The sequence below is a fragment of the Mercenaria mercenaria genome, unplaced genomic scaffold (genome assembly GCF_021730395.1).
Source record: "Mercenaria mercenaria strain notata unplaced genomic scaffold, MADL_Memer_1 contig_1824, whole genome shotgun sequence".
In the NCBI taxonomy this organism is placed as follows: Eukaryota; Metazoa; Mollusca; class Bivalvia; order Venerida; family Veneridae; genus Mercenaria; species Mercenaria mercenaria.
In genome coordinates this window covers 18,435-34,243 of record NW_026459832.1, presented here as the reverse complement: position 1 = coordinate 34,243, position 15,809 = coordinate 18,435, and the positions used below count along the sequence as shown (strand labels likewise).

The 15,809-nt window shown below is 34.1% G+C and overlaps 1 protein-coding gene across 1 annotated transcript; it reads left to right on the top strand.

The window, feature by feature from the left end:
* The first annotated feature begins 1,843 nt into the window (after nucleotides 1-1,843).
* On the top strand, nucleotides 1,844-2,593 carry LOC123532930 (GTPase IMAP family member 9-like). Its single transcript, XM_045314550.2, has one exon. It carries the CDS (start codon nucleotides 1,844-1,846, stop codon nucleotides 2,591-2,593), a length of 750 nt encoding a protein of 249 aa, XP_045170485.1.
* The last annotated feature ends 13,216 nt before the right edge of the window (nucleotides 2,594-15,809 follow it).

The window sequence follows — 15,809 nt, the reverse complement described above, 5'->3', positions numbered from 1 at the left end:
TTCTCGGACGACACCTTGTGTTTGAAAAGAACTGATACCTATGCCTTACCCTTGCATGATCGTAAGAGGCGACTAATAAGGTCTACAAAGTCGATTTTGATGTTTCACTGTGATTCTAGCTTGTTTAGAAGTTTAATGTCATACCTCATACTTTTATTCTGATGGAAATATGAAACCAAAATTTTTACTTCTGTTTGTCGTTATAAAACCTGCACTGAATCTGCCCCATAAAACCCAAATTAAATCACCTATATAATTTTTGACAATTTATACTCGTTATTTATTTTAAAGCATCACATGGACGTAAACTGGAAATATCTCCCTTTAACGCCATCATTTATTAAGTTGTACAGTTATATACACTCAGTTCCAAAAGAAAGTGTGCACTTAGTTTTCTGTTATTTTTCTCGGTTATTTTCATGAAAACTTATAATGTTTGGTACCAAAATTTAAATCAGTTCGTAAACAAATTGGTGTGCATTTTAGATTTTGAGTTATACCTGAGAGTTAATGTATGAAAAAAATGAAACAAAAACGTCGGGGAATTTTTTGAAATATTTAAACTTAAAAAGTGCACACTTTCTTTTGGAACTGAGTATAATTGTAGCCAACGGCTATTGTCATTATCTGCACGTCAAATATTTTATATCGATTACTATTAATGTTAATGTTTTCAATTATAGGTCTGTCCCAGGTCGTAGTAGTAAATTGTTTTAGATTCCTGAAGTAAAACTCTTTGATAAACAAAATAGATTAGCAGTTCTGATAGGAAAGAAGATATCCATAGGTATATTGAAGTGGAAATTATGCTAGTAGAAATAAGGTATTTTACTTTAGATTTTCCCAAATTTGTTTTTATTAGTTTATGTACAAAAAAAGTCATTAATTCTAGTCTTGGTTTTACAGCTCATGTATTCCTTTTTTCGCTCTGACATGGAATGATTACTAAGAACAAAATAGATAAGATAGAATTTAGTGGTTCCTAATTACTTTCTTCTACATTTAAAGCAGACTGATTGTAAGGATTATATATACTTCCTGATCCAGTGTTAATCTCAGTGTCAGCGAGCATATTTAGGGGTTGTAGTCATTCTTCACATCGTTTGTAAGCCATATTTGGGAGGGTGATTTCATCAATATTTATTTTTAAAGTTTCAAATTTGCGTGGAAAAGATGAAATACAAGTTTTTAAAAGAGAGAGCTACAACAGCGTCTAGTCCTTATAGTCCTAATTCTGTTTTTTTTTTTTTTTTTTTTTTTTTTTTTTTTTATACAAAATATTTGTTTTCACAGGGAATGACAAAACAGCAATTTGAATTCAATTTAATAACAAACTTTTCATTACAGTGTATAGTATTTTGATTTGGTGTGTCATTTATTTGATGCAAACAGTACACAAATTCGAGCTGCCGTTATCAAAGATGCTCTTGATTGAAGATTACATGATATATAGTAAGTAGGTGATTTGTTTGAAAAAGGATCGTAAAAATGTTCTTTATGAAAATTTTGTTTACAATATGATAAAGGAAATATTGTGTTATCATTCAATAAATGCGTCTCATTTAGTTAGGGTTATATTTATATTAGTAAACACCGCATTGGTGACATAACATAAAGAAAGTTTTAAATTATACTGCTGCAGTAATAGGTAAGTGGTAATTATTTCCTTATTGCTGATTGTAATTTGTTTAAATTATTAATTTTCGTTTGTTTTCTGTTTTTTTTTCTTCTTTTTCTCGTTTTGATAATATTTTTTTGAAGGGTATGATTTTCTAAAAAAATCTCGTTCAATAAGTCATTGATATCCTTGTAAACGTCATAACTCTGTTTTCTAGATTGCATAATGAGCAACTACGTAAGGAAAATTATTGTAGTTGGTGAAAACGGAAATGGCAAAAGTTTAACTTGTAACACGCTCCTAGGAAAAGAGATATTTGATGGATCCAGAAGATCGCGAACGGCAGGTTGTGAAACGTGTTACCTTCATACGAGGTCAGTAAAGCTTTGGGTCGTCGATTCTCCAGGGATGTTCGAGCCTGTAAGTGTTCTTGCTGAACGTGCATTGGAAATACAGAATGCTGTTAAAGAATGTAAAGATCCACATGCCTTTCTTATCGTGTTCAAAGCAGACAGTAGAACGGATGAACGAAATACAAATACCATCGAGATGCTTCGTCTGATTTTTGGGGAGGTTTTCTTCAAACACGCAATTGTTGTTGTTACAAATGCGGCAAAGTTTAAATCGGATGCAGATTTTCAATCATATAGAAAACAAGGAAAAATGAGTCAAATAGTAGATCTCTGTCAAGGAAGAATTGTGAGACTGGAAAATAAAGATGTAACACCACAGAAGAAGAGGGAAATGATAGATAAAGTATTTGCCTTAGTTGATAATGTTTCCAGGATGGGCAATTTCTGCTACGAAAACAAAGAATTACACTGTCACAGAGAAATGTTAGAATACCATTTGAAGCATGTCGCTGCCAACATGCCGGTGAATAATCAGATAGAAGAAATGAAAAGGTGTCTGCGAGAGAATTTACAAGAAAATGGATCAGATAGCGGGTACTACGAAGTTGCCAAAAGACATTGAATTGAAATTAAAATGTTTAGATCATGAAAATAATGACGATTTCTCATTAACTAGAAGTGGATGTTACTCCTACACAACACTACATAGTTTCCAAAAAAACCCCCAAAAGAATAGGAAAAAGAACTAAATATGAAGAGAATATTTCTTGACGTCTCATCAAACTTTTATCCATTCAGCTTTGCTTCACCACACTAGGCATGTGCGGAGACATTGAGAATAAGAAACTTTTAGAGATTTTGTAATATACACATTTTATTCTCAAATATATGTCGTGTACATTTCTGCCAACGTGTTAACTTGTAATTATCTAGCAAATATAAACCCAGTGCAAACAGAATTTCTGGTACTATAGAATACTGTTGGCGGCCACTACATGCTCTAATCCGCCGCTGGACGAAAATATTTCAATTTTTGACCGCTAAACTTGTAATATTTAGAACAATCTATGTTATCAAGTGTAATTTATCTATATAAGGATTTTTGCCTTAAATTAAATGAGCAGTAATAACGCTGAAATTCTGCCTGTACACTATACAACAGCTCTATTTTCTAATCAAAGCAATACCCAGTATCTTATGAGTATGGACATCATAATTTTAGCTTACGTATGTCTGTGCTTTTGGAACGAATATAATGTGAATTTCGATTGGTCACACTTGCATTTTAAAAATAAATAATGCGTAAAAATGTTGGTTTCAAGCTTCATTCAGTTTCTTTACCTTAAATAATGGTGGCGAATCCAGTAAGTTAAGTATGCTCAGACGTGACTTTTAATTCAAAATTTGGTATACATCATTATGTAATGGACGCTCTCATATTTTCGGGATTTGAATGTCATAATATTGTTCTTTTTCTATGGCCTCTTTTTTCGATTTGAAAACAAACAAAACAAATACCTTGTATACTCATCACCTAGTTTCTATCCAATTCAAATTTAACTTAACATGAAAGTGACGTGTGCATGTGTATTATACTGTTGACCTTATTCTTGTTGTTTAAGTTTTACCATGAGACAGTAACCTTATATGTAGTGTCTGAGGTTGTTATAATATAACGCGTTACATGAAATTGTTGATGATGTGAAAAGCAGCAAATCATAGTCTATACAATGTAACTCAACTAAAAAGGTTAACTCATTCAGGTCTGTCCTGAATTCATGCAATAAGGTTTTCATTTACCGAAAGGCTAGCGTAAAACGACATTAGCATTTGAGCCGCGCCATGAGAAATCCAACATAGTGCGTTTGCATCGGCACACTCTGGTCAGGATCCATGATGTTCGCTATTGGTTTTCCTAATTGAAATAAGCTTTGAAAGCGAACAGCATGGATCCTGACCAGCATGGGTCTATGCTGGTCGCAAACGCACTGTGTTGGTTTTCTCATGGCGCGGCTCATTTTATCTGCTTTCTCTGAGACAAAAATCATCATACGCCAAAACATAAGGCAAATCATTAGAAAATAAAAAAATGCAAAACTATATGTCTGGAGATACGTAATATGATACAATAAAGATATCCACGACCAGTGTAATAAATATCAAGAGGACAGGTAAGTACTCTTTTTAGCATAAGTGTTTACATTTTAATAAAACATTAATTGAAGAATTAAATGGGAATGCCTAGAATGTATTTACCGCATTGAATGAAACGTCTTTGATACTTTTAGTATGTTGGCATGCTAGTTGAAACTTGACCAATATTTGTTAAGCCACGTAGTAAATAAACATGTAATAATCAAAATTTAAAGAAAGCTAATGAGAGTGGTAACATGTAAGACGAGTATTATCATTCATAAACCTGTCAAAGAGTTCAATACATACACAAAATTACATCACCATGATAAAATAAGTATTAGAATACACTATCAAAATTTAAAGACTGTTCCCAGGTGCAGAGGTAACGCTCATTGTACTCCCCATCCCCACTCCACCCGCCGACAACAAAGTTGTAAAGGAGACTGGTTTTAGGTTGTATGTCTGTCTGTCTGTTTGTATGTCCGTACGTAGACACAATTGCTATGTGCAGTAAGATGCGCATGATACCAATTTAATGAAGGCATTAGATTTCAACCTGATTATGGAGGTTGGTGGAGTTCGGTCCTAGACTATAAAAGTAATATCTGGTTCATTGCTAGCCATAATAACAATAGACTATGTATGTCTGCGGTCTACTTTTTTCACTTGGAATAAAAGATCAGAAAAAATAAGAAATTCTTATGACGATTGCCTCGAAAATGAATAAAGATCGATTAGATTACAATATGTTGCTAATTTAATGAATGTATCAGATTTCAACTTTTAGATATTTGATTATAGATCTATGATTTAATGTTCGCTGACTCATCCTGATGACAAAAGTGTATATAGAGTGCGGTCTGCGAGTCTGAACACGAATGAGCTCTGAGTCATCGAAAGTGCAGCGAACGTGTATTCCAGTATAACGGAACGTTACACTACGTTATGTCATGCAATATAGAAGGCGTATTTAAATCATTTATGTTTCATTTAAGGAACTGGCACTCGATTAAAACCGAACACTAGAGTTAAAGATGCGACGATCCTTTGTTCCAGTATAATAGAACGTTACACTACGTTATGTCATAGAATACAGAAGAATTAATCTAATCGTTGATGATTCATTTTAGGAACTGGCACTTGATTATATTACTTATTTAGAGATTGAAACTGAAAGGGACAAGAATACGCGTGCATGTTGATTGATGGTTATTTTTAAGTGTTATTTATGATACAATTTATCAAACTAGTGTTTTATTTATAGTGCATTATAGATTAAGCGTTCCCACATTTTCCGATATTTTGTAGTAAAAAGAATTCACCACTGCCACGGCTATTTCCACAAGCGAGTTAAAGTTTGACAACCAAAGACATTGGTATTTGAAAGTATTGAAACAAGGCTTGGTACACGTTAATAATAACATTACCACCGTTTCTTATCAACATTTGACCTCTCATTATACTAACTATTGTTTTAGGCTGCCTTTCAAGATAGTGTTGAAGCCAGTGCTTCGTAAAAGACTTAAGTTTGGCTGTTCATTTTAAGCGACTGAATAAACGTATTTTCTTACCAGATATGAGTTTTAAAGAGAATCTATATACGAAACGACATATAGCCAGGCTTACCGTCATAGCATTGACCACAGAATAGACAAGGAATATTTACAAAATCCGAAAACCATAATTTGGGTATCGTATTTTAATTATTACGACTAAACTGAATTCATTTGCAGAGAGCAAATTAGATAAAAATTAATTAAATTACTTTAATCAGTTATCTACCTTTTTGGGTTTAATTACTAGTTTATGGTAAGCATTTACAGAACCTGTTCGCTTTTTACGACAAAATAACTTAGAAAACGCCTTTTTATGCATTTTGTATCATTTTGTAGTCTATGGCATTTTTGGTCGATTAAAAACCGTAATTGTTGGCGGCCAAGTTTTCTCTATCGAAAATCTTTAATGTCTACTTTAGACAAGAGGGTCATGATGACCCTGGATCGCTCACCTGAGTAATATGAGCTACATGTTTCAAATGTCAAACTGATGATTTTTAGAATTTTTTTGAAGGTTTTTCGATGTACAATCAAGTAACCCCTGGGGCGGGGCCATTTTTACCCCGGGGGTCATGATTTGAACAAAGTTTGTAGAAGTCTACTAGGCAATGTTACATATTAAATATTTAAGATCTAGGCCTTCTGGTTATTTTTAGCAAAATGAAGATTTCCCTATGTACAATCAAGTAACCCCTGGGGCTGGGTCAATTTGACCATGGGGGGGTCAAGATTTGAACAAATTTTATTGAGGTCCACTAGGCAATGCTACATGTCAAATATCTAAGCTCTAGGCCTTCTGGTTTATTTTTAGAAAATTTTGAAGATTTTTCTTTTGTACAATAAAGTAACCCCTGGGGCTGGGTCAATTTGACCCTGGTGATCAAGATTTGAAATTTTTTTTGTAGAGGTCCACTAGGCAATGCTACCTGTCAAATATCTAAGCTCTAGGCCTTCTGGTTTATTTTTAAAATTTTTGAAAATTTTCCTATATAAAATCAAGTGACCCCTGGGGCGGGGTCAGTTTTGACTCCGGGGATCATGATTTGAACAAATTTTGTAGAGTCTACTAGGCAATGCTACATGTCAAATATCTAAGCTCTAGGCCTTCTGCTTTATTTTTTATACATTTTTGAAGATTTTCCTATAGAAATCTATGTAAAATCAAATGACCCCTGGGGCGGAGTCAATTTTGACTCCGGGGTCATGATTTGAACAACTTTAGTAGAGGTCCACTAGACAATGCTTCACACCAAATATCTAAGCTCTAGGGCTACTGGTTTTTGAGAAGAAGATTTTTAAAGTTGCATGGAATTCAATTCTTTGAATAATTTCTGTAGAACTTTACCCAAGGAACATTCCTGTGAAGTTTGGATGAAATTGGCCTAGCGGTTTATGAGGAGATGCCGTTTAAAGTAAAAGTTTACGGACAACGGACGATGGACGACGGACGCCGGGCGGTGAGTGATCACAATAGCTCACACTGAGCCTTTGGCTCATGTGAGCTAAAAAGTTAAATAGTTTGAAACCAATCTCTTTTCTCACAGAAACCCATGCGGTGAATGAAATGAAAGATTATCATCGCCCTTATCCGGGAATACATTTTGTGGCAGTTACACAGACAGCTGTTTGGTCGACATTTCTCAAGATCGTGTTCACTTTTCATAGTTATGAAATTTCAAGCGGTACTTCTATATCATGCCGAAAAAACTTTGATTTTTACTAATTCTCTGTGTGTGTGGGGGGGGGGGGGGGGGGGGGGGTTCGGGTTTAACGTCTTTTTCAACAATTTTTCAGTCATATAAACGACGGTGTCTACTTGTAGCAGTGAGCACAATGCCCAATATTATAGTGCTGCCTCATTGGAATATCACGCCGTAGACACGTGACATGATACCCAACCCAGTAACATTATACTGACACCGGGCTGACCAGTCCTAGCACTACCCTCTAAATGCTGAGCGCCAAGCGAGGAAGCTACTAGTACCATTTTTTACGTCTTTGGTATGACGCGGCCGAGGATCGAACCCACGACCTCCCGCACTCAAAGCGGACGCTCTACCACTAGGCTACCGAGGCGGTTTTACTAATTCTGACTTAACTAATATTCTCCGTGTTTTACTTTTATTAAGGCAACGAATAGTATATTAGAATATTTTTAACATAATTAAAACAGAAACATCAGATTAAAACAGGTTTTAATTTACATCATAGTATGCAGCTGGTAAAAATGAATCGGAAAATCTATTATGGCTTTTATACGAGGTCATGTAGTCAAAGATCTATGTCGGTTATTTCTGTAAATAGCTTTCGCTTAAAGGGAATTCCTATAGTATTTTTATGCGCATCTTTCTGCGCAGCCGACACTTTCTATGGAAATCTATCTTAAATATGAGGAATCTTGAACGAAATAACATTTTTGATAAGTTTTATCAGTAATCAAATGTTGATACTGGTTTATGTTGTATTGACAATTATCATGTCTGAAAGGTATCTTGCCATTTTTGTGGTTTTGTTTTCACATCGCATTTTAGTACAAAGACAGTGTTGTTCATATAATGTAAGACAATTGACTTAGTACTAATAAGACAATATCACCTTCCAGATCATTTAGTATTCAATTATACAAAGAATTAAGAATTTTTAAAACTTTTTTTAACTTCTAGCAGATATACATGTAATCAATTTGGTCAGGTTCGTGCCATTTTTCTCCGAACAGGTGTTGTATTCAAGCGGTCTTAACATAAAATTTAGCCTGGTGACCCATACATTTTTAGCGATTTTTATGTTCAAAATACAATTATTTATACAGAAGAAAAATAGGAAAAAATTCTATGAAACAGTTGTCTTCAAAATTAAAAAAAAATATTCTTCACTATGGGTACTTTTCATTGGGAAAGGTTCACAAAAATGAATATGAAACAAGATTTTTTTTTCATTTCTACCCATTATTGTAAGGATATAGTATTACAAATATGACTATGATATCAAATAAGTATATAATAAAATCTGTAAAAAGAATAAACCTTATTGTGCTGTCTTGATGTATATTTTGGTTGGTATTTATAAAAAGGCAGAAAATTATGAAAATATTGAAATATCGCTGGCAGTTTTAGCAACAGTGGGTGCGTTCAAAACAATTTTTCACAAAAACAAGCCTAGTGACCCATTGTTTTTATTTGTTTTTTGTTTTCAGCACAAATTTTCCTATCATATATGTGAATTTGAAAAAATTCTATGAAAGGAAACAAAATATAGGAATTCTCTTTAATGAAAGTCGAATCGAATGGGGATTTGTTTTTTTTGACTCGAAAAGAGGTATCGCCTCTTTTAAAGTAGAAAAAAGTGGACACTCGACAGGTTGCTCAACACAACAAAAGCGAAAATGTTGGCTCAGTTTGATTGAGCCTTTTCATGGACGATAATGGAAATGCATGCTACCGTCCAATCTTTCAAGTCCCGGGTTGGGCAGAAAGTCGTATCACGCATGAGGGATTCTGTAGGTCAGCAAAAAGTAGTTGTATCTCGCTTATTAGGGGCCGAATCTAACAGGAATTTATTGCATTCAATTGGGGACATCGTTGAGCGTCTTTTGAGTTGGGTCACGCTTGAGTGATTTTATAGGTGAGTAATGCTTAAAATTCTCGTATCTCAGTTTATTATGTTCTGATTACACAGGGACATATTGCTTTGAATTTGGTACGTTGTCGCGCGTCTTTTAAGTCACGGTCACGCATCAGTGATTTCTTGTACGCATGTGTGAAAATGTGTAAGAACGTCCTATATATCAGACGATCCGTGTTACCTGAGGGTCGATCATCAGAATCAACTCGGAGCATTACGTTGCTCTATTTGTAATTCCACTGTTTGTCAAAATTGGCTCCATTATCAATGTTGGAAGCTATAATTAAGGCTCTCTTGGAAGATGGTGTAACAGCGGACCAATTTGTAACCTTTGTCAAAAATTACGGTTAAACTATTCAAAGTTATTTCTACATACAGGAAGTTTGAATCAATTAGTCGCCGATGAAGTTAACAATAATTAAACAAGCTTATCAGCATAGACCTCTACAGAGGCTGATAACCTTCTTGAATTGTTAAATCACCGGATTCAAACAATATCTTTAAGACATGAGTGAGACAGATAAAGGAAAAATGACTTGAGCTGATTAAGCTACTACGTCTTTTATGAAACCTTATCCATCAATAAATAAGTAAGTCGTTTTGTACTTTCTAAAACGTGAGAAAACAATTTATTAAAATTTCAGATTTTTGTGTTCATGCAACATATCACGCGTAAATTCTTGAAGTTCTATATGCAACACACAATTACGTTTACATATCTGAATCTTTGAACTAAAGTAAATAGAAAAAGAAGTTGTTGTCGGACTTTATTGTACATCACAGAATTAAAAGTTCTGCAAAGGCGGTTTTGATATTGACCACTTTATATCCAAGTACATTGCTGAATATTTCTAATGTTCTTTTGATCATTCGTTGCGGTATATATTGATCACCTGCGAGTGTGATATTTCTTACAAGTATTTGGTGCTTTGTGCTTCCGAGAAATCTACCCTTACCTATTATCTTTAGCTCGATTGAACTGTACACCTTTATACCCCAGTCACACACACGGCGCGGATAGCTACGTTTTGCCACGGATAAAAACGCAGTAATCCGTATCGATCCGTACCTGAGTATTACCGTAAAGTAGTAATCCGTAGCAATCCGTACTGCTTAGGTACGGATCGATACGGATTACTACGTTTCTATCCGTGGCTAGACGTAGCTATCCGCGCCTATGTGTGACTGGGGTATAAACCCGATGCACCTCTATACCCCCTTTACACCCCCAGTCACACATACGGCGCGGATAGCTACGTCCAACTACGTATAGAAATGTAGTAATCCGTATCTATCCGTACCTGAGCCGTACCTTACAGTAGTAATCCGTATCAATCCGTACTAATCCTTATGACTCAGTTACGGATCGATACGAATTACTACGTTTCTATCCGTGGCTAGACATATCTTTCCGCGCCGTATGTGTGACTGGGGTATCAATCGGTTTAATCCCCTGTATTTGCCACTGACCTTTCTAGGGCGGTATTCCTACTTTCACCCATAATTTATGTTTGCGCCTTGTGTCATTTGTATATTTTGTGTTCGATATATCCATGCAAAAGGCGTGTTTGTTTGTTTTGGTCGCGGCGTATCCCGCTGCACTTATGACGTATTTACAGTATAATGTTTTAAAACTGAGCTAGGTCAGCAATACAGTGAAATGCTGAAAATAAACTCTTCGCATTCGATAAATTTACCCTTACCTATTATCTTTTGACTGTAAAGGAACAATGGAAACTCGGGGGAAGCGTGATAAGATTAAATGGGCATTGGTAATACAGCCTTCGTTTTGGTTTAACTTTGAACTTAAGATGGTATAATAATTTCCGGTAAATATTTAAGAGCATTCGTTAATGGCTCTGATTTTATTGACAAATACCTTAACGTTAAGTGTTTGCAGGCAAATGTTGGGGAATAAGTTTAATATGAGTCATTAGGGAAATATCGCCGATTAATACTCTCTCTGAAGTTACTTCCTTTCATTTGGATCACTCGGCTTTTATCACTAATTGTTTGCTGCGTATAGTATGCATTGAGCTTAGAAGGTAGCAGTCATGATAAACAGATAAGTGATGTGTTTGGATGCATACTCAAGTTAACGTTTCTGTGTCTAAATTTTGATTAGGTTAGTCTTAAAAATGTAAATAAACAGAGAAGAGAGAGCTTTAACAATTGATCTCTATGCGAAAAAAGACTGTCAGATGATACTTTCTAGATATGACAAATATATTATTCAATCTATGAAAATGCGAAACAGCAGTAGACAACATAAGATTAACAACATTGTGTCAACATGTAAAACAAAGCAGCAGGTGTATATGAAGTCAACAAGCCGTTCCATAGCATTATATTTTATTTTTAGACAAACTGTTTTTATTCATTTCTGATAAAAGCGTTTGTTTCCTACATATTTTCTTTCATCGCATCTAAAACTCTTGACATATTAAGTTCCCCTTTCTTTTCTTGATATCCAGTCAGCCATGTTGCTGTCTTTGTTTCGTAGTAAAAATCAAGTGCGTTCACTGACCATGGGACGCCGTAATTCTTCAACGTTGAAACGAAGTACTTCGCAAAACTTTCAGCTTCATCCTGAAGCATGGTTTTCTTCTGAATATCCACAGGTGCCCAAGCGCCCCAATAGGTTTTCAGTCGTGTAGAGTTTTTTGTAGGTAATCCTCTATCAAAGCCACACCCCAAGCACCCTTCTTAGGTGACGCGAGAATCAAGATTCGTTCTTTATTGTTTTCACTCGTATTTCGGATTGCTTCCATTGCCCTTGACGTCCAGTTGTGATACTTTGTAAGGTTCCGGTGGATAGTCCCGTTAAGACTGCAATTGGGGAGCCTTTTGCACCCAGCACTTAGAATTTCAGTCATAAGATTAAAGACCAATCTGTAATCTTTTTTCTTCAGTCTCTCTGCGACTTTCGTTCACCAAGTGACGTAATTTTCCTGATCTTCTTCAGTAGCATAATTTACAGCCAGATGATTTGACCATGAAATAATTGGTATTACACCTATCTCTAAACATTCGTCCACTATTTTCTCCAAGTAATCGAGGAAACGTGTGGTGAAATTCGGAGAATTGTAGGGATAGGGATAAACAGAAGCAGAGCACCGAAGCCGTACATTTCTGAAGCCGGCATCGTACACATCCTGTATATTTGATTCGTTATACCTTCCTAATGGCTCTTTTGTATCCAATGAAAAATATTTCACAGCAAATCCCGGACCAATCATGGGTTGTAAAACTTCTGGCAAAATGGGTTGGCTATAATTGATCGATTCAGATTTGTGTACCAACACACATCCAACAAGTAGAAGTAAACATATAGATGCAAGTGTAAACTTCATGGTTGATCCTCTCCTTCTTCTAATCGAACACAGTATTAAATCTCCACAGTCTGGAATACGAAATATAATGGCATGGTTCAGTACACGACATATGTTTTGCATTCCCACTTTACCCGGTAAGATAGTATGTTAATAACTTAAACAACCAGTGCGGGAATTGCTCATTTTATCACCCTAATCAATCAAGTTTTTATGAATACCCATAGGTGCTCGTGTCAGATAATAACAATTTGCTATAGTAAGGTATACATCATTCTAAGAACTCAATCATATAATTACTATTGCACCCCTCTTTTTTATAACCAACGATTAAGTAATATCTCGCATCCCTATTTTTAATAACCCATGATTAAGTAATATCTCGCATCCCTATTTTTAATAACCCATGATTAAGTAATATCTCGCATCCCTCTTTTTAATAACCCATGATTAAGTAATATCTCGCATCCCTATTTTTAATAACCCATGATTAAGTAATACCTTGCATCCCTCTTTTTTTAAAAACCACGATTAAGTAATATCTCGCATCCCTCTTTTTAATAACCCATGAATAAGTAATATCTCGCATCCCTCTTTTTAATAACCCATGATCAAGTAATATCTCGCATCCCTCTATTATTTAACCTATGATAAAAAATTATCTTACATCCTTCTTTTTTTATAACCCATGATAAGTAAATTCCCGCACTCCTCTTTTTTATAACCCATGATTTAGTTATATCTTGCATCTTTCTTTTTATAACCCATGATTAAATAATATCTCGCATCCTCTTTTTTAATAACCCATTACTAAAAATACATTGCATCCCTCTTTTTATAACCTATGATTAAGTAATATCTCGCACTCCTCTTTTTCATAACCAATGATTAAGTATATCTCGCATCCCTCTTTTGTATAACCCATGAATAAGTAATATCTCGCACTCCTCTTTTTCATAACCAATGATTAAGTAATATCTCGCATCCCTCTTTTGTATAACCCATGAATAAGTAATATCTCGCATCCCTCTTTTTATAACCCATGATAAAGTAATATCTAGAATTCCTCTTTTTGTAACCCATGATTAAGTACTATCTCGCATCCCTCTTTTGTATAACCCATGATTAAGTAATATCTCGCATCCCTCTTATTATAACCCATGATTAAGTAATATCTCGCATCCCTCTTTTTATAACCCAAGATTAAGTAATATCTTACAAATTTCTTTTTTATAACCCATGATTAAGTAATATCTCGAATACCTTTTTTATAACCCATGATTAAGTAATATCATGCATCCCTCTTTTTAATAACCCATTAATAACTAATATCTTGCATCTCCTTTTTTATAACCCACGATTAAGTAATATCTTGCATCTCTCTATTTTTATAACCATGATTAAGTAATATCTTAAGATCAATCAAAATATAATATTTTATAACTTTTTATCAAGGCTGTGAACTATAGTGAATACTTTCAGATAATTTTTGTAGTTCTTTCTTTGTGTGTTCTTTCTGAGAATTTTCAACAGTATTTCGATCACATTTTGGAAGGAGCATTATAAGGCCCCTAGGATAAAGAGTCATGGTTTTCACCGGGGCAATAATCTGTAACTCTCAATCAGTTTAGAGGGTTAATCATTTTAAAATGAATTTGCAAATACATTTCTGTTTACAAAAGTCACATATCTTACATTAACTTAAAATGATAGGTAACATTATAATTTAGAGAGGCTGTTTATTCAAAATAAGAAATAAAGTTATTATGCTTAAATCATAGAACAATCCAACAACTGTTTTGTAATTGTTGCCCTTACAGAAGCACTAACTTCCGAAACCAAATACGGTTATAGGAAGATTATTTTGTACAGTGGCTATACTCACTAAATATTTTCTTTCATGTCGACAAAATAAATGGGAGATAATATCTCTGTCATACAAACAAATTAAATGTGCATTTATTAGGAAAAGATAAATATTTCATACTAGACCAAAGCTATTATGAACAAACATAATAAATCTAAAAAATATGTACTGTCTATTTTATTTATATCAGAACAGATGAAAATGAATGGAAGAGTGGTCAGCCAAAGGAAACACATCTTCAAAAATATTGACCAATAGAGCATAGTATAGAGATAAACCCTAAAATTTTCAGTGATAGTAATACATTAAAAAGTCTAGAAATTGATTTCCAAGTCTTTGAAATAACCGAAAATGATTTCACAAATGTGAAGTTTATGATATTTTTTTTTAATATCAATAACAGAAGTTTTAATTTTAATTTAAAGTTGTGATCCACAAGAATGACAACTCTTGCCTTGGGCTAGTACTTATAAGCAGAGATATCTATTAGTTTACTTCCCTTGCAATTACACAATTGAGTGGAAAATGAAAACTGTTTTAGACACAATAATTATCATACTTTTTTGCACAACAAAAACATTTAGGATTTATTCATTTGTGTTTGATTTACCCCTCAAAATATGGTTCCTATGATTCTGTCAACTTACATATGGTAAAAAATTAACTTTTAACAAGCCAATAATAAAATGAAGTACCAGTAAGTAATTAATAGTGCAGATAATACAGTTTTGCTTGTATCAAAATGTCACAACAGAAGCACTTTAATCTGTAATACAGAACACCTGGTAGGATTAGTAAAGGTGCAATTATATTGATCTCTATTTCCTATGCCTACATAGTAATGTTATCATGGTATTTTCAAGTAACTTTGAATCTAATGTAAACGTTTTAAACCAATCTTTAATATGGAGAATGCTATTTTGATATTGTTTTTCAAAACCCCACTTAGCATACTACTATATAAGGTCTCCATACTTAAAGATTGTTGTTGTGATTCTTAATAAAATCTATAAAAAGATCCATAAAGCCTACTTTAGATATTTTATTCAGTTTATACAAATATAAATGCACCGATAGCACAAAATACCGTTTTAGCTGCAAAATTAGTTAGGAACACGGGTTGCCAAATCATTATTATGTGTAAAAAACGAAAAACAGGATTATATTAATACCTAAACGCAGCTGTAGTTTGATTATTTTAGTCATCATGCTGAACATACAAAAGAAATCAAACTACTTTAATATTAATACTAGGAGAAGACCTCGATAACAACCTTTTGTTGCTTACAACCTATACAAAGGTCATGTTTGGACCATTCATATTGT